The 19,158-nt window shown below is 45.8% G+C and overlaps 1 protein-coding gene across 1 annotated transcript in view; it reads right to left on the bottom strand.

The window, feature by feature from the left end:
- The window catches only part of LOC144138833 (SH3 domain-binding protein 1-like), a 118,750-nt gene that overhangs the window by 14,070 nt on the left and 85,522 nt on the right, over positions 1-19,158 (bottom strand). Inside the window, exons 2-10 of the mRNA XM_077671321.1 lie at positions 15,403-15,547; positions 11,843-11,919; positions 8,537-8,648; positions 6,411-6,487; positions 5,107-5,266; positions 3,359-3,524; positions 2,201-2,328; positions 683-730; positions 17-80 (exon numbers count right to left, since the gene is read on the bottom strand). Coding sequence (XP_077527447.1) covers positions 17-80; positions 683-730; positions 2,201-2,328; positions 3,359-3,524; positions 5,107-5,266; positions 6,411-6,487; positions 8,537-8,648; positions 11,843-11,919; positions 15,403-15,547 — 977 coding nt within the window. The remainder of the gene's footprint in view (positions 1-16; positions 81-682; positions 731-2,200; positions 2,329-3,358; positions 3,525-5,106; positions 5,267-6,410; positions 6,488-8,536; positions 8,649-11,842; positions 11,920-15,402; positions 15,548-19,158) is intronic.

Raw genomic sequence — 19,158 nt, 5'->3', positions numbered from 1 at the left:
GAGGCCAATCACTTACTGGCTACGGTGTGGGGATCCCTTTCAAACTCGCTCATGTCGACAAAACCCGCGTTGAACGCGCTCTGGAAAGGAACAAGCAGAGAACACGGGCTTGAATTACAAAAGTGCCCCCACAGTCAAAGAAACTGCTTTGGTTTCAAAACTAACCGCAATTGTAGTACATCTGTTAAACAAGCTGACTGTGGCAACGGCATTCACTACACATTCCCAAATGCCAGGCCCCACTGCAATTTCCACGCACACGAAAAATGGTGCATTTAGATCAACCGCTTCAGGTCTACTGGAAATACAAGACAAAAGGGTCATCATCATCATCATCATCATCTAAGCCTAAAAGTGTACTGTGGAAATTCAGTATAGTGCCTCCTGACACGGCGTTTTATGGAGGCTTGCAAGCGGCATGAACAAGTCATGCCTTGTCTTGGAAGCACAATTACAAATTACAAGGCTACAAAAAATTACAAGTTACTTGTAACTGCAACTTCATTTTTAATTGAAAGCAGTGAGCAAATTACAAGGTTTCCAGCCACTCTTGCTTTCAGGTACACTGGCACAAGCTCAGCCATAACCAATAAGCTGCACCCCCCCCCCTTTTTTTCCATCCTTATTTTTGCCATTAGACCTTGAAATTTCCAATCTGCAAAGTCAGAAGAGAGGCCCTCACCTTCAGTTTCTTGATCTTTGAAGCGCTGCCTGTGATGCGGAACAAGCCCTATAAAGAAGAGAAAACAACCGCAGATCAATCACCCGCAACTCCAGCACAGTAAACAAGCACTTCACAAAGGCAGATCATTTCAGGGTGTAATTATTGAGAGATTTTAAACTGCCGTGAGTGGAACACTTGGCTGTTTTCGTTCCTCAGCCGTGATGATCACGGACTAATAATTACGATGGCAGCCAATATATAAAATCCTCTATGGTCATTGCCGTAGCTTCGCCAAAAATGAAACTAGTGAGAAATTGTCTGCTTTGTACAGCCAGCTGGTTTGACGCGACGCTAGTCTCCACCAAGCCAGCCAAGAGATCAGAATGTTTCCCCTCCATGTTTTGTGCGTCAATGCCACCTCTTGGAGGGGAAAAAAAAAATCCTGGTCAATTGGGCTTCAGCAGCAGAAGTAGCCCGCAGCTCTCAGGAATCAGACGATGCCACCTACTCATCTTTTGTTTATTATCAGCTCCAATAAACATTTTTCTGCTTACAAGCGCTACAGCATTCCCGGGCAATACTAATAAAAGCCTTCTGCATTGCTACATTGCGTTTCTGTCCCTCTATTCGCTTTCGCTTCTTCGTCTTCAGGCGCAAATGACTGACAGGCTGGTGACACCTGACACAACAGCATTCCCCAAAATGAGAGTTCTGCATGGCTCGGATAGACCTGTTCTACTTATGAGGAACCATGTTTGGCTGTCATGCATTATGACATCAGCTCTGCCGCACTGGGCTAAGCCTTGTTCCACCAAATTGTAACGTACTGATGCAGCTTGATTATAACGCACTCAGCTTCCCACACAAACCCAAATCTGTCCTTTTTTTTACTCTTCACAGTGGCGGTCATTTCCTCTACCAGACAACAAGAACAACAACACCGGCTTTTGACGCGACGGAGAACTCGATTGATTGATGGATTATGGGGTTTAACGCGCCGACGTAACGCAGGAGATGATGTGCGCCATAGTGGAGGGCTGCGGGTTAATTTTGACCACCTGGGGATCTTTAATGTGCGCCTAAATCTCGTACACGTGGGCATTTCTGCTTCTCGCCTCCCACCAGAAAAGCGGCTGTGGCAGCCGGGAATCGAACCCACGTTTTTGTGCTCAGCAGCACAAACGATGAAGAACTGAGGGCTGCAGTGGCCCCCTCTTCATTAACCACAAACACGCTCCACAATCGTCATGAGCCACTTCCTCAATTAAACATGGAACGCGAAGGCATCTGCACTGCTCGGGCATAGCTATCTACAGGTGCTCCCTGGTTCACGGGCCCGCGTCGCTGTCCAGTTGCACTTGTACATAAATGTAGCAGGGCCTGCCGCACTACCCCACCGGCCTTACAATGCCACAGCTCTGTCGAAGGCGAATGGCTCGCTCCCTAAGGGCAACCCGTTTGAAGTGACCTCTTCTCGCCGAGCCTTGCCTCTACTCTACCTACATCGGAGGTGAAGAGATGGAAAAATACACCCACCTCCTCGTCCATGCCGGAGGCCAGGAGGCAGGCGGCGCACTTCTCGACCACGAGGGCGATGCGGCGGCCATTCACCCGCAGGTGCTCTTCCAGGGGAAAGCCAAACACCGGCTTCTGGGGGGAGTTGCCTGCACGCCACACCACAGGGGGAACCTTTAAACGGCTGCGGGGGAGGGGAGGAACTAGGAGTAGACAACTGTGAATCATTTGCGTCTGCATGAGTGTGGTCTGAACCTACAGGTAGACACATCGCAGTGTAAAGACAGTGTAGACGTCACACGTGAACCAGAGTTACTCAACAGACACCAGTAGCCAAACACCACATTGGCCCCATGAAAAGCCATTGCACAGTTGTTGGCCCCGCTGCGCTGGGGGCAAGCAGAGGCAAGTTGACAGGCCTGTCATCTGTTCGCACAAAGTTAAAGTAGTGTACGCTTGCGGCTGCTGCCATAAGTCATAAAAAAAAAACAATGGAAACATTAGTAAGCGTTGCATAATTAAAAGTTTCCTCATTTGAAAAGCAAGTTTTATTGTATGGGTTGTGTTATGAAAGTAAATGTTTGGCAAAGATCAGTTGTTGTCCCCTGGGTCTTGCACTTCAGCTTCAATGAGCCGGGGTGCTCGCACCGCCCGGATTTTTTAAGGGGGGACACTGGTGCTAAAACAACTTTTAATTTTCAAATAAACTCTGTGAAACTTCCCACTCTTGCTGCTTTTTTCCTGCTCATTTCAAATATGCCATTATTTTTTTAGATGGTCAATTAGTTTTAGATAATTAGGGATAATTAGCCATTTTTTGTCAAACAACAGACAAATGAGTGTTGGTCATAAAACTGTAATCTTTGTATTTTTCAATACTATGAACCCTGGTGAGTGCAATATTTGAAGCAGTTTTTTGATTCATTGCTTGGAACTAATTTTACAGCTCCTTAAACTTCGGTGTTTGAAATGGCCTTTCAAAATGGTTCCTTGCCACTGGTGCCACCAAAGTTTAATGAGCTGTAAAATTGGGATCCTTGTGTTTGGCTGGACACATACCAGTGACGCACGACCGGACAGATGGACAGACGCACGGAAACCAAAACTGTCGCATTTATGCGGCCCAGGAAAGACTATCGTATGTAAAACGACAGCCCAGCAGAAGAACGGCAGACACACCTATGAGCCCCCAGAGGCTGGGCAGGGCGGCGTCGATTTGGGCGAGGGCGCGCCGGTGGTGGTCGGCCTGCAGCTGGTACCACTGCACCAGAAGGTGCGCAAACTCGGGCTCCCGGCCAATCAGGCCAAACATCTCTGCAGCCAGGGCGTCCCGACACTGCTCCACCTGGTCGCGCAGTTGGGAAAAGAAAAAAAAAGGAAGTTGGGGACAAGACAGGGCCTTGAGTCATACCGTCAAATACGTCCTGGGGAAGACATCAATGAGCTTTACTGGTTTGAAGCGAGCTGAGCAAAAAGAGGGCACACGCAGGGATTTAGATGCAAGGTAGACAACACCAGCGCCCTCGTTGCCTCCTCTATGGCCTTTCTTGCTTGTCTTCCTAAGGCTAGTTAAGGTATTTGAGGAGTAACAGATGAGAAAGTACAATGCGAAATACCTAAACAGGGCTGCATGATCGCAGGCTCCGAGTTAGACTGGTTACATACTGAAGAAAGACCAGTTTCTAGAGAGCTGAACTGCAAAACGTTTAGAACCGTTCGAGCTAACTATTGTCTTCTGATGTAGCTATGGCATTTTAGTTCGCAGTAGTTCTATTTTTTTTTTTTACAAAAGCAAAGAACACAAAAAAACTCGAAACTTGGAATGGGACGGCTGACATGTGCACAGAATCCGATGCTTGACCCACTATATTGGTGAAAGAGTAACACAGAGTTTATCGACACTGCAGTAACTGATTTGCCTAACTTGCTTGAGACTTTGGAAAAAGCTGATTACAATCAGTTTAGCTTATATTGTGAAGTGACCCTTTGTCCCTCTGTTGTCCTCCAGCCACACAATGGCCACACTTCACCGGTGATCAGTTAAACTAAAAACCAACATTCAGTTAACACTCCCTACAACCACCAAGCCTTTTTCAAGCAAATGTACTTCAAATATAGCCCCACAAAAAACTACTTTTTGTTGTGTCTCAGAGAATCCAGTATCACACAAGGACGTCAAGCTGCTGAACATGTTGGTCTGGTTCAGACGTCCCATCAACTTCAATCGAATAATAGACGTCTGGCCAGCTCATCATCATCATCAGCCTGCTCCGGTCCAATGCAGGACGAAGGCCTCTCTCACTGACCTCTAAGTGCTTCCATCCTGCGCTGCTTGGGTCCACAGGTCACCCCCAAAGATCCGTATTTCATCCCTCCATCGTGCTATTGGCCTCCCCCTTCTAAACCCATCTCTTGGTATCCACTCTGTTACCCTAATTGTCTACTGGCTGTCCGTTCGTCTCGCTACATGGCCAGCCCAAGTCCCTTTCTTTTTCTTTATTTGAACTGCGATAGTTTGTTCTCTGATCCAGGTAGCTCGTTTCCTGTCCCTGCGTGTTACTCCTAACATTATTCGTTCCAGGGCCCGTCGAGCCGACCTAAGTTTGCTTTCTAGGTGTTTAGTAAAGCGCCAAGTCTCAGCTCCGTATATCATCACTAGCAGTATGCACTGGTTGTAGATTTTTCTTTCGGGTGACAGAGATAGCTTACTTTTCATTATTTGAAGTGCTTGCCGGGTCTGGCCGACTAAGCTCCTCTATTTCTTCCCGAGTGGACCCAGTCCATCGGAGGTGATGTAGAATGCCTTGGTCGTACTGCAACCTTTTAACCAGGTCCAACCTATGTTGGCAAGTGTGCTAACTATATGTCAGGCTGGTTGTGCCAACAATGCCCCGAAGAAAGAGCCAGTGTGCCTGTGCGTGTCGTACCTTGCTGGTAGCGTCCTCGGCCTCTTCGCGCAGGCCGTCCGTCTTGGTCGAGCTGCCGGCCGCTGCTCCCCCTGCCGCGTTGCTGGTGCCCCCAGCGGCACAGGCCCCGGTAGTCGCCAGGTTGCCGGACTGCTGGACGTGCTTCAGGGCCGTCTGGTACCTGGCAATGCGCAGGGTACCAGCCTTTTTGACACTCAGTCGAAAAAAATTTCTCGGGGCACTTAAACCTGCTTCCGTGCTTTGACAGCGAAAGCCTGGCGATACTTAGCAAGGGCTTCTTCACTGCTACATCGTTTTTGCCTCTCTTTAATTGCTTCCATTTCTTAGTTTTTCGCTGCGAATTACTTCGACCAGCTTCTCTTCTGCTGCACTGTGTACGGGTCCCTTCCTTTGCTTTTCTTTCGTCGTCTTATGGCCTGAATTACACCAGCAAGCAGACTGGAGCGTGCCACAGCCACCCTAGGATAAGGGTTCTGCGAAGCTGATGTTAAGTGCCTGTTCTACTCGCGGGCCATGACATTATTCTAAAACTTCAATGTTTCCAACTCATAGCATTTGGAATTTTTTGGAGTGGGAACGTTAGAGCCCCTCACAGCTCCCAATTCTTGGCCGGTCCCCCAAGTGGGTATGTTAAACGAAGAAAGGAGTGACAACTACAACAACTTTTGTACAGCCCTGACAATGTGCAGAGATGGCACAGTGCTACTTCGGGCTGCTGCTATGAGGATGTGGGTTCATCAGATTACACATGTGTTTGGCGACTCTCTGCAGCAGTGGTCGTTTCCTCAACCAGACAAGAACAACAACTTGGCAGCCCTTTGCATCTTCCCAAGTAATACACAGATGGGCAATGCTAAGAGTCACGCAAGCTTTACCTGTAGATGGAGTAATGGATATGTACTTTTTTTACTGGTATTGATAAATAATGACCCCCTCCCAGTCATAGACAGCCACATTTTACATAGCTATGGATTACAGCATTGCTCTTCACAAGCGAGCTTGCTGTTCGCGACAGGTTTGACCGGCAATACGCTTCTGAATCGCAGCTTTCAATGCATTATGAGCGAGCAACAACTAGGGGCAGAAAGTCGCAAAAGATTTCTAAAATAGAAATTCTCGTATAACGATGGACTCAAAACGCCACCTGACATACCAGGTAGAAAAGACGTCTGAACTGTTTTACAACTCCGCTATTCAGGATTTGTTTGGTGTAGCAACCAAGCCATGACTAAGACTAAGCGTGCAAGAGTTCCTTGGCTGCACTGTTTCCGGATGCGACAGTTTTCGTTAGAGAAGCGGCGCACCTGTTCTTCGCAGCGTCCATGTCCAGTGTCAGCTTGGACAACTGCCTCCGCAGCTTGGAGATGTTCGGGAGGTCCGTCTGAAATGGAGGTGCACATCCAAGAAGCTTAGCATGCGTCTAGCACCGTCATCAATTAACAATGCTACAGGGGAACTAGTTGGTGTTACACAGAAGAGCAGGGAAGTACCTGAACTTTGAAAAAAAGACACGAATGAGAAAGAAGAGGCTACACAAGTGCTGTCAACTGCGTAGCCATATTTTTTCTCATCTACGTCTGTTTTTCAAAGTTTTTAAGCGCTTTCATGCTCAACAGTCATCAGTATTTTACATTAAGGTAGCAAAATTACAACAGCACTGCTCTGCCAATATCCTCAAAGCTAGAATACAAAGCAAGCTGGTTATCACATTTCTGTGGTCCAGAGAACACCCTAGATGGCTGTGTGATAACAGAGTTACTATTCCACCTTTATAGGAAAGGAAGCATGCCGCATGTGCAACCAAACAACCAAGCGACTTCCAGAATGCCTTCATATTTTACAACAAGGCATCAAGAAAAAAGAGACAGAAAGAGGGTACTTAGGGAGACCTTATTAGGTGTCACAACTGCAAAGTCACTGCATTAAAGTTAGAAGATGCCATTGTCATCTAAATATATTTTTTTTCTAACACCTAACAACTTAACAATATTTGTTTTTGTTTCTTTGTTTTTATCGTTCTTTGAATATTCAGCATATTTGTGTTATATGTCTAAGTTATCTCTTGTTCCTCTTCTGTGCTCTCAGTTTGCAAAATCCATTTCACTGCTTTGTACACTCCTGCCTTGGCAGCTAAAAGGCTGCTGGCAGTATTGACCAAATAAATAAATAAACTTGAATGCGCTAGATGTTATGGTGTACTCAGGATCTAACTCTGTTACAGCCATTAAAACAGCTCTGAGTCAAAGCACCAAGCCCCAATTTCTTTTTTATAAATAATGTTGTACTATTGATGGTTCGTTCTGCTTTTTTTTTCCCCTTTGCTGTTATGCACTAGAACTGTATCGGTCGCAAGTTGCTGCTTTTGTTGTTTTGCTTTTCCATCAAACCCCCGAAACAACAACCAATGGGCAATGTAGAAACAAATGAAGATGGCGGCAGGTACAACTGTGCTTATGTAACGCAATTTCCTAAGACTCCTTTAAGACATTACGTTAGGGGTGGAAAGAAGACTGCACATAAAACAAGAGCTCAATAGGTGCATAGCACGCGATCTAGGCTGCAGCATACCTACTGCTTGCTGACACAATTGGGAAATGCATGGACACAAGGAAATGATGCTAAGAGCACACTTCTCACTTCAAAGGGGACCCACCTGATTGCATTCCTATGGGACTTGCAAATTAATGACCCACTGGCCTAAAAAGCATCGTGTACCAATACTAAAACTTTTACAAGTTCAAAGAAATGGTCCTAACGGCCCAGCTTGCTTCCTTTAGAAATATATCATTTCTTTACTGAAATAAAAATTAAACAAGAAATGCATTTCAGTTGATTTAGTTCTCACTAGATGGCATCAGCTGTCAAACAAGCTTGAGTTTTATTTCTTTATTTTAGTACAGAAGTCACATATTTCCCAAATACATAAGGCCGTCTGGAGTATCTTCAAGGATTGGCAAAACTTTTTGTACAGGTGCACGATGCTTTTTCAGCCCGTGGGTCATGAAATAGCACATCCCATAGGAATGTGAACAGGTGACTCCCCCTTAAGTGAGTTTCACACAAAAGCATCTTTACAAACGTTAGTACCGTTCTGTTACACTTTTCTTGTCATACCTCTCGTTGAAGGGTCTGAAAGCGCTGCCAAAAAACAAGAGAAAAAAAAAAACATGGGGAGACACACACAGCAGTAGAGCACTGAGTGTCTCTCCTTGTTTCTGTCCCCTTGTTTTTTTTCAGCGCTTTTAAACCCTTCATAGAATGTACCAACTAGACCTCACAACAGCTTTTCCAACCCACCTCTCGTCCCTGTCCTATTTCTCATGGCACATTATGAGCCTTACTGCCGTTAGAGGCCAGAAACCTGGTCTCCGGTTTCTATCATCTCAAAACGCCCAGGGAAGGCCCAAAAGCAGCCCCCCAGTGAACTGACCTCGAGCAGCTGGTTGGTGGGCTGGAGGACCTGCCTGTCAGTCTCCCGCTCGTAGCCCAGCAGTTCTTGGCCCAGGCGCATCTGGAGGTTGGCACAGTCCGCCAACACCTGCCTGCAGTGCAACCCAAGTTCCCCGAAACATGCACTCGCGACAAGGGTACAGCGTGAAGAGTGAGGGGCGACAATGACATTAACATTCACGTGCACTGCCCAGCTCTTACACTGCTTTACTGCCACCGGTGCTAGTGCTAGTGTGTTCTTAAAAAGTTCCTATTGCTAGTGTGTTCCTAAGCTGTGTTACAATTTCCCTTGCCGATAGCTTCACTGCTGCGTCAGCAGATCATTCGCCATGTTCAGCCCTGTTCCAATCCTAACGAAGCCAGCAACAAAGACTGCTTGGCAAAGGCAGTGCTGAAGACATCAATGATGCTGGCTACTTTGTCATCTAAACTTCAAAACAAATCCAGCACCACCTTTACATATTTGCGACAAACAACACTTAATTTAATAGGTTTGAGCAATTCTTTGTGCTTCTGCTTTTGCTTATGTTTCAATTGCTCAATACTTGTTATGATTGTTAATATGCCTGCTGCACGTTTTTTTTTTTTTTCTGGTATGTTCATTGCAGTTCGCTGCACCATTCCGATTCTTCTTGATCTAGATGTCTAATTACAATGCTTTTTAGTATTTTTACTGTGCTGTCCGCGAATTGGAACACAGTCTTAGTGCCTAGTATCTTCTTCTGTCTTTCAGTCATTGATCAGGTGTTCCTCTTACATTTCCTCGTGCACTGTACTTGTAGGCATGCACACAGGGGAGGCGGGGGGGGGGCACCAAATTTGCCCTATCTATACCTTTGGTCGATCGAACCTATCCCGTAGGGTGATGACCATGCGTGCTTTTTCACGTTATGGATTTGCCTTGTTAGTCGACTACACTATGTAATAGCTGGGTCACTTTGAGACAACCATTGCATTGTTAATTTTTTATGCCTTCTTTGTATCTTGTGTATATAAAGCCTTTTCAATAAATAATCAGTTGGAATCAGCGCTTGTCCTGTGTTGTCTCATACTGTTTGTCATCAATATGAACAACCAATTCAGCCAGTCAGCCACCTTACTGAGTAACATTTCCAAATTATGCCTTTTTCTTTTTTGCACTTTACAAAAGACAGATGTGTCATATGTTTCTGTGCTTCACAGATAATTGAAGGTCTATTGACAACGTGTTGTGAAATTGATGCCCCATCTGCACTGGGACTTCCTCCCCTTGCTGATGTTACACATGAAAGTAAAAACTTCTGCTCAGAAATATTTCCTATGTGTTGCAATTCCATCTCATTGAAATAAAAATTTTATGACCATGCCTCATCTTTGCACTGCGCTCTGACCGTCACGCCTTCAGTGGGAAGAGGGCGTGAGTTGCTAGGGGGGGAGGGGGGGCTGCGGTAAGACCCCCCTTCCCCACCCCCCAATCGAGATTAAGACTTCGGTCACCAAAATGAACACCAAAAAAAGAAAGAAGGAAAGAAATTACAACAGAAAAAATGGGATTTTTCTGTTCTGCAAAATGTTAGGCACATCTGACTACAGAGAAATATGTGACCTACATACCGACGTACATCGCAAAGTCTTTCTGCGTAAGCATTCTTCTGCTGATGTGCAGCGGTGCAGCGGTGTAGCAGCTCAGGCTAAAATGCACCCTAGCAGGCGGTTCATGTTTTTCACTGCTGCATAAGGAATCGCGCTTACACTGCTAGTATGCACATTCGTGAGGAGGAGCATTTCCTTTTTCAGAGTACGAGCTTTGCACCAGTCGCTCAGTGCAAAAGCATGCAATGCGTTATTCTTCATCGTAACAGTGTTATTAGGAATTGCTAAGCCATCAGGCCTGTATGTTATGAACACCAAAGATAAAGGGAGTCATAATGCACAATGCAAAATAGTGCAGATTGCGTCAGTCATAGCGCTATAAACATACCTACGATGCAGCAACTAAAAAAAGAAAATAGCAAGACAACAGCAGCCGCCGAACCCTGTCTGCTGTCTGCCATACGTACAGCCCACCAGCTCCGAATCACACCCTAAAGTCCGTGACAGTCCTGACACCGTCTTCTTTACAAGTCATATCTCTAACGCGATATTCACCTCAACAAACTACCTAAAGAGACCTTGATGATAACATACAGTTTCCACAAACAGCTGTTATTGGTAATATAACCATGTATGTTCTTGTCACACATTGCAGCCTACCGCTGGCTTTACGTACATCGAAAGGCCGCCTGTGCTCCCACTTTTGGCGTGGGTGAAATTAGTCGCCCAAAACCACAGCACGTGCCAGTAGCAACCTTGTTTACTCGTAGATAAGAAAGCAATTGGAGAGGGGGGCACTGTTACACCCAGCCACAAATCTTGTTTGCTGCTGTGTGAAGAGTGGGGGCCCAATTTGCCTTATCAGTTCTTGGGCCATGAGCACGTGCATTACAACCACCCCTATATACGACCCGTGATAAATGCCAGATATATATATACACTAGTGGCAGAGGCAGCCAGGAGGGAAGTACGCTCTTATCTCTCCAACATTTAGGCCTTGAATAAGCCAAACATACAGCCATTACCCCCCCCACCTCGCAAGAAAGAACGAAAACTTGGTCTTGCCAGTTCGTTAATTATTTTCTGGCCCAATCCCAGCCACTAGCCCTTATCAAGAAAAGAACGGAAGAGAATCTAAACACAACTGTGAACCACAGACTGGATAGGTGGCCTAAATTCCAAAAGGTCAGTGGGAGTAAAAGTGATAAATTGGTCATTCAACCACGCGTCCCGAGCTCTGTACCCGCTCGACAGGTGCCAGTGAATTGCCGGTCACCGAGGTGGTCTTTGGATCGGGTTTCGTGGTGACCTAAGACTCCGTCAAGTAATACCGACGGAGTCTTAGACGACCACAAAGTGATCTCGACAGTCCGCAAAGTCTCCACTACACAGCGAAGCGGTTCAAATACTTGGCTCTCCTGCAAAGGCAGTCGACCTTTCTGGGCTGTCTGTGAAATAGACTCCATTAGGACACTTTTCCCACACAACGCTAAGGTTGTGCAGAAGAGCCACACACGCATTAGCCCCCACATTATTTGTACGAATGACTTGTTTTGGTTTCGAGAAGACTGCTTTAACGAAGTGTCAAATATAAACGTATTACAGGAGTCGGTTGTCCTGGTTATCGAAAAGTAATTCCCAATCAATATATATATATATATATCAGTAATAACTGCGATTATGTACAACAACACCGACAGCGGTGGAGGCGTACCCGAGAAGCGTCTGGCTGCCCACATTCTTGTGACACTCTTGGAGGCTGTGGAACAGGGCCAGCTCTGGAACTTTTTTCTGCAGGTGAGAAGAAGAAGAAGATGGAGAGGAGTTAGCGGGCAGCTCTTGAACCCTGCATTCTTTATGAAGACCCTTAAAGGTGCCACGAACACTCAACACTGCTTTGCTTAATTTGAAAGACCAAGAGTTTGGCAACATCCAGTCCCCAAAGATGCTTCCTTAACCAAGAGAATTCAAGTATTACAAACATCCAAATTTTGCACTGCAGTGACAAAATATGGGCCAGAACTAAAAACATGCTTATCAGTGCATTAACTGAACTCTAGCACTCAGGTGGCACGATCAAACGGAACTGAAGCTTGCACTGCAATCACCCAGTCATGTACCTTGGCAGTGGCCTTGGTCAGCAGCTGCCAATTGCACAAACAAGAAATCACCGAAAAGTGGCTGGGGGAGTCGCCACTGCTTCATCTGCTCTCCTTAAGGTCATTTCTTCGAAGTTTGCAGTAAAACTGGCATCATTGTTGTGGGGACGAAGAAGACTTTTCAGTGAACAAAACTCGTATTCCGTCCTCATGGAGGCTTTAGCAATTATCGTTCACTGTCATACTCTCTTTCTAAACACTTCACCACAGACAATCAGTCGCTCAAAACGTTACAACAAAACGTCATTCCCAGTGTGCACTTCTGATCAAAGAAAAAAAAAAAAAAAAAAAAAAAGAAAACACAATGTTTTCAATTAATGTATTTGTGGGCTTCTGATTGGGCAGCCAAGTTACTCAGAATGACTTAGAATTACCACTATTTTATCTCCCTGTCTGCAACTTGCTTTTTTTGTCCCATTGGTAGCACGTAAACAACCTAAAGGGCCGAGTTCCTTAAGACTTAACTCATGAATGCCTTGATGAGAGCTCAAAAGCAGTTATTTGAGACTGCCAGCTGCACAAAATTGTGCATGCAACCATCTGAAACTATTTTAGCTTTGCCACTTTGGGGCTGGAACTTCGTGACAAGTTTTGGAGTGTCAAAAATCTCCATGGCATAAACATCAATAGCCAGAAACGAGGATAATTGCTGTTCCCTTCTCTTGCTTTTCGCACGTCATAATGAAGCTGTTATAAGTTAGCAAATAGTTAAACATTGTCTGGTGGTTTTCTTTTCTTCTTTTTTGTTGTCTCTGCCACACCAGTGAACTTTGAACATTTTTAGTACATGTTTGGCCAAATTAGCGAGAATCTCCCTCTCCGCCAGGAAACAGGATTGACTTCTTTTTCATCCATGTAGAATATGAGAATGTTTTGTGGACAGCCCTAAAATGCTGCTCTCTCTCTCTCTCCTCTCTCTCTCTCTGCAATGTTCCTGGGCAATACTTAGTAACACCTATTTTTTTATGCACAACAAAGTACAACCCGCAACATCCGCAGCACCCTGCATCAGACTTTTACTGGTCACTTAAAACATGCATAGCTAGATTCCCTATATTTTAAGTGATCAAGAAACATTTGGAAACATGACAATCTTTCAAATGGTGCCTTAAAATCATTCGGAAGGAAAAAGCCTTATCCAGGTGTTTTAGGAGCTCAAGACTAACAAGGTTGATTGCTCTTTCTGATGTCCCAGATGCAACAACAGGAACATTGCAGGCGTAAAACCGGTCCCAAATTGTCCATTATCTGACGAGGCCAAATGGTGCTGACAGGCACTAGGCAGCTAGGCTTTCTTACCTAGAAAGGTCTAGAAAGTCCACTAGTGTGCGATCATGCTATCAAGGCAAACATCTTATAATATGGTGTGCTCAAAAACTTCTGCTTGCTCTTCAGCAGCATGCCAATTGTTCAAGGTTCATGCACAGCTGATTGAAGGCATTCCCTGTTTTTATTTATGCAAGGCGTAATTACATGTTTATTGACACATATCTGCTTCAATTTTGCAACACTGAAATACTTCGAAAACATTTCATCTTCTCAAATATTGCTGTTCGATTAAAAGCCACATCAAATATCATATTTCGATATATTCAAAAGCTACGATTACACACCCAACCATAATTTTTTACTGTTTACAACTATAACTGCTCAAAGATTTCTTGCACCTGTTGGATGACTGCAGGCTGTGCTTTGGGACATGCAATAAGCCAGTTTCAACAAGTAGAAACTATTATTTCGGTGATAAAGATGGGCTAACGCAAGTGCACGCACGCCACAAGTCTGAAAATCAAGCTTGTTGTCTAACTTCCCATTCCCGTGACATGCAGATGAAGCTTTTTTGCACAAGAAATTGCTTAAACCGCAGCACCGGGGAACATGTTTGGAGATCCTTATATGTTTCGCTGCATCATACGACACACTTGTGTCTATTGCAGTCTCATCAATAGTGGTCACTTACTAGGCAGCAATGCCTAATGTTAATCCAATACCCCAAATCCACACCGCTAAATCCTAATCCCTTAAGTAGCCATACTGGCAGGCATATTTTAAATTCTTGTGCGTAAGGGGACATCGCAGCGCCGACCGATGTCAGAAATGCCAATTCATGCGTCAGTTGTGGGAAGGTGCTACAAAGTGGGGAAGTGTACTGCAGTGTGCCACAATGACATTGTACCTTTGAGGACGTGCCAGTGAGGATTTAGGCATAAGCCACGTCCATCCAGCATGGTTACAGTGACCCCAAAATCCAGAGTTAGCTTTCTAGGGCCTAAATGAATGTATCATCAAATGTATCACGGTCTAAGGTTTTTTTCTTTGTTGCGGTACTGCTGAAGAAAATCCAGACAGTCAGCTTGTTAAAAGTAAAGATGCACACCGATTACATTAATACAGGAATGCTTGTAGATGAGGTGACCAAGAAGTGCAATATAGTAGCCTCAGGAGATGTTTATGTGCTTAATTAAAAAATGACCCCCCCCCCCCTTAAAAGGAAGATCTCTCGCAGCAACTTGACAATGCCCAAGGCCCAATAACGGTGATAGCAAAAGGTTAGCCTTCCTAAGTTCATTTGATGCCATATAAATTTCTTACAAAAGATTTTAGATGAGTCTTTATTACAGAGGCCTTCAAAAAGGCTTTTGCAGGATTCTTCATTTTGTACAGATATTAGAACATACTCAAGAAGTTGTAAATTTTGGTTGTGTGCTGGCACTCTAGAGCAATATATTCATTTCAGTGCCAAAAATATTTCTTTCAAAAACAAATTACTATTTGCAAACGCTTAAGGGTTACTACTCGAAAGGTTTCACCCAAAACCACACGGGGTGTTGTATGTTCCAGCCTCAAGTGAAGTTCTTGCAAATTAATTCAAACTGCTGACTGACCAAATATAATCTTGACGTTTTTTTTTTTTTTTTTTTTTTTGCCAGTCCATCTGAAAAAGCAGCCACCGTGGTTGGGAATTGAACCCACATACTTAGGCTTGTCAGACTCTGTACCAGTTCTTCACGCAGTGTAGGCCTAAATGAGTGCCTCCACAGAAGCAATACAGTATTACTATCTCGATTACATCGCACGCCCATAAATGGCGAGGAGTTGTGCAACACGCGCGTACCTGTAGCTTCTCGTTGTCCTCGAGGGAGACATTGTGCAGGCAGGAGAGGATGCGCTTGTGGGTGCAGGCACACGTGTGCTTGATGCTGTCCACCCGCTTCTCGGCCAGTATCAGGTCCTCCGTCAGCACGTCGCTCTTGTCCGCTCTGCACGGAACAGAAGAGAGGGGTCAGACGACGGAACACAGTAAAAGACTGCGACTTTGAGGGCAAAGGATGATGGAGAGCGAAGGCCAAGGGCCCGTTCTTACGACATACACAGAACCACGTGGGTTACCGATGCACAAACAGGAATGTGTTAGTAAAGTTGGCTTTGCTGTACAGTGAGCTTCCCTTTATTATAATAAGGGCTTTGCCCTAAAGCCATGTAGCTTACAAACGCACCGGCTTTCACCTACCAGGTCCAGACCCTTGAACAAGGGTGGGTTTGTAGAGTTTGCAGTGGTGTAACATTAGCTTTGCCGTGAAGCCAAGTGCGTGTTTTCACTGTTAAGTGTGACCGTGCCATGATCACGAGATTTGCCTCTAAAGCGTACTCCACAGCAAGCACATTTGCATTGTGGGGAAGGCAGCTGAACGGAGTTAAAGGGACCCTGCAACACTTTTTTCAACTTTTTTCAAAATCTTAAATGCTTGCAGAACATAGTCAAGCAGCTGAATGGAGTTAAAGGGACCCTGCAACACTTTTTTCAACTTTTTTCAAAATCTTAAATGCTTGCAGAACATAGTCAACCAATACATCCATTACTTAGGTTAGGGGGTCACAAAGTATACCTCAGCCAGAAATTACTGCTCTATGCCCGTCAGCTAACGTAGAAACTTGCTCAAAAGATTTCTCTCTCTTTCCCGGTCTTGACGCTCTTCGACCGCTGGAATGAAGTCACTACAGCAGTGTAGTGGCCATTGGCCGGTTTTCTTTCAATTAACACATTCCGTAGCTACTTTAAAGAGAAAGCCACAAAAGCAAAGCATAAACAGAAGATGGATCTGCTGCTGCTCCGTGGTGTTGCTATATCTTTGACAATGCTTCCCAGAGACGAAGAAAAGAATGACAGTGTTTATCAAAAGTGCTGCAGAATCCATTTAATAGCAGCCAGGAACATGATTTCCGTCATATTGTTTACGATAATTATAATGACAGTTAATGTCGGCAGGGGCAGAAGCTGCAAGGCTAGTAATTATATAATAGTCTCATTGCTTAACCTCCTGTAAATTTTCTTCTCTGGATTCTCTGCAGACACCTATTCCAAGCATCCTCCACACTCCAGCGAAAAAAAAAAAGCACAAAAAAAAAAAACAGTGTGAACTTGGGGCAGAAATGTGCTTCAAATCCAAGCACCCTTCACCGCTTCAAATATCTGAAGACATGCAGGTAAAGGTTGAATCAAACAATATGCGCTGGTTCGCTTTCAGCGGAAAAGTGGCTTCACCACACACGCTTATCAAATCCACAGATGACAGACACAAAGACTACGGGGTCAGTGGAATTAGCATTTTTCAGAGTAAACAAAGGAGACCTCCGTGCTTATAAAGTAGTCCTCAAAATGAGATGTAAAAATCAAGGTTCGTGGGGGATGTTTTGATGATGTCCCGAGATCAAACAGTAGTGGTAATGTACTGCAATCATCCTCGACTTTCCTTCGAAGATGTCCCGAGGCCAGGCAATAGGACCTTTCTCGTACGACTTTGGGTCGTACGAGGACGTCCTCAGTATGTGTTCAAGGGTGTGCTCGCGTACACAAGTCCTGCAATCATCCTGAACTTTCCTTCAAAAAATGTCCCGAGACGTTTCTGGTGTCACTTGCGTACACCGACAGAACGTGTACGTCCTCAGGATGCACTTGCGTTGTCTGGGCCGACCTCACAAGCGGGATAGATAGAAAGCACGTCTCGTTCTCCCTCCTGCCAGGGCAAGACAATGTTGGTGAAAGAGCCGAATTCGCGCCTCCGTCCTTCGCGAACCCCAACCTCGGCGCACCATTCGCGAACGGAGGCTCCTTGCGCAACTCAAGGATGCGCGCCCGTGCATCGCTCGCGGCGGCCGTACACGCTTCGGCGCGCACGCGTCGACGTCACGCGCGCGTTTTCCCCGCCGGGCTCAGGCAACACCGCTCAGGGCCGTCGTGTCGTGGATAGAAGGTGTCGAGTCGGGCGATGCTTTCGCAGTCTGACCTCCACCCCCTTCCACCCACGAAGCTGACTCACAGCATCGACGTCACCGCAGCGTCGTGTTCTCCTCCCCTGGCCGCACGTCTGCATCGGCGCTTTCGCCTCATCGCCTCATCTTTCGTAAAGTTCCTGCTGGTACCGCGCGCAACCGGCAACGCACAGAACAGGGAGGATTTTAGAGAAGCAAAGGTCTAGCTTTGCCTGTAGTGCCAGAAAAAGCGTAGTGGCGGCGTCGTGAACTACCCAGTACGCCCGCTTGACGGCGCTGTAAACACGGCTTTGTAAACATGGCGGATGCTTTTTGCACAGGCCGCTTGAGCTCCTTAATAACATGGCTGCCCTCGCACGGCGGCCGCCGGCTCGCTGCTCCACGGCCGGACTCGACTCTCCTCCTCCCGCGCGCGAAAGGGGCGTCGAGTCCGGCCGTGGCTGCTCCTGCTGGCTCCTGGCTGGCACGCTGGTCGCGTGTTTACTTGCGCCCCGCTAGTGAAGTGATGTTACGCCAGGTGACCAGATGGCCTCGACTGGCACAGACCACAGTGAGCAGCAAGTGAGAACAAATCGTTTATTGACATCCGCAAGTTTACAGAGGCCAGGACATCATTTCATTTCGATCGCTGCAATTGTACGTCGCTTTCGTGACAACATTTTTTTTTTTTTGCCATAACAACTCGTTCACTTGCGCTAAGATTTCGAACGAAGGGCACAAATGAAGTATTGACGGCGACAACGGTTTCCTTTGCACCGTCTTTCTAGCGGAGTGCATAACACTCACCTTCTGTTTGAAGAATCGAATATTCTGGCCTCAACAGCTGCCTTCCGATGCGGAATTTCCCACATTTGTCATTCCACAAGCACTCAATTCTCGTGTTTTGCCAGTCCTCTCAACAACTGATGGACGCAAAAGCACATAACAGCAATAACAGTCACGAAACCGGTGCTCCGCGCACATTGAAACGGTCGGCCGTTGCAGCGGTTTCAATTTGAATTGGCGGCTTTGTGGTTGCGAATTCAGAAACAAGGTGGTGCACCAGTCGGCTGTTCGTAAAAAGTTGCGTACATTTTTGCTCAACGGATGTTTGATGCGGAACTTGTTAATAGTATTTTTAAATAACACATTGTAAGCGAACTGTGTGGGCTCTTTGAGTCACGGAATGAATGTTTTGTATTCTATACCAAAAGTAACATTTTGCCTGCGCCGTCTGGTGGGCTTGATGGTCGAAAACAGCGCTTTAGGTTGGTCAAGGTTGGTCACGTGGGGCGTCGATTTTTACGCCGCCTATAGGGAAGACAGGGAACGTCCAAGCTTGCGAGCCCTGGGCAACGACGACGAGGCTCTCTCTCTCTCTCTCTCTCTCTCTCTCTCTCTCTCTCTCTCTCTCTCTCTCTCTCTCTCTCTCTCTCTCTCTCTTTTTTTTTTTGCACTCTGTTTCTCGGCGTTTACCTTGTTTTTTTTTTTTTTTTTTTTAAAGCGGAGCCGTATATCATATTGAGAAACTCTATGCCATATATGGCTAGGTTCCGACCAAACCTGCGTCCGTCAACAGATCCGCGTCCCCGGATAGTGTAGTGCAAAATGCTCTTTAGCT

The sequence above is a fragment of the Haemaphysalis longicornis genome, unplaced genomic scaffold (genome assembly GCF_048455015.1).
Source record: "Haemaphysalis longicornis isolate Haplotype H1 unplaced genomic scaffold, Haemaphysalis longicornis Haplotype H1 scaffold_5, whole genome shotgun sequence".
Lineage (NCBI taxonomy): Eukaryota > Metazoa > Arthropoda > Arachnida > Ixodida > Ixodidae > Haemaphysalis > Haemaphysalis longicornis.
This window is presented reverse-complemented; position numbering and strand designations above follow the sequence as displayed.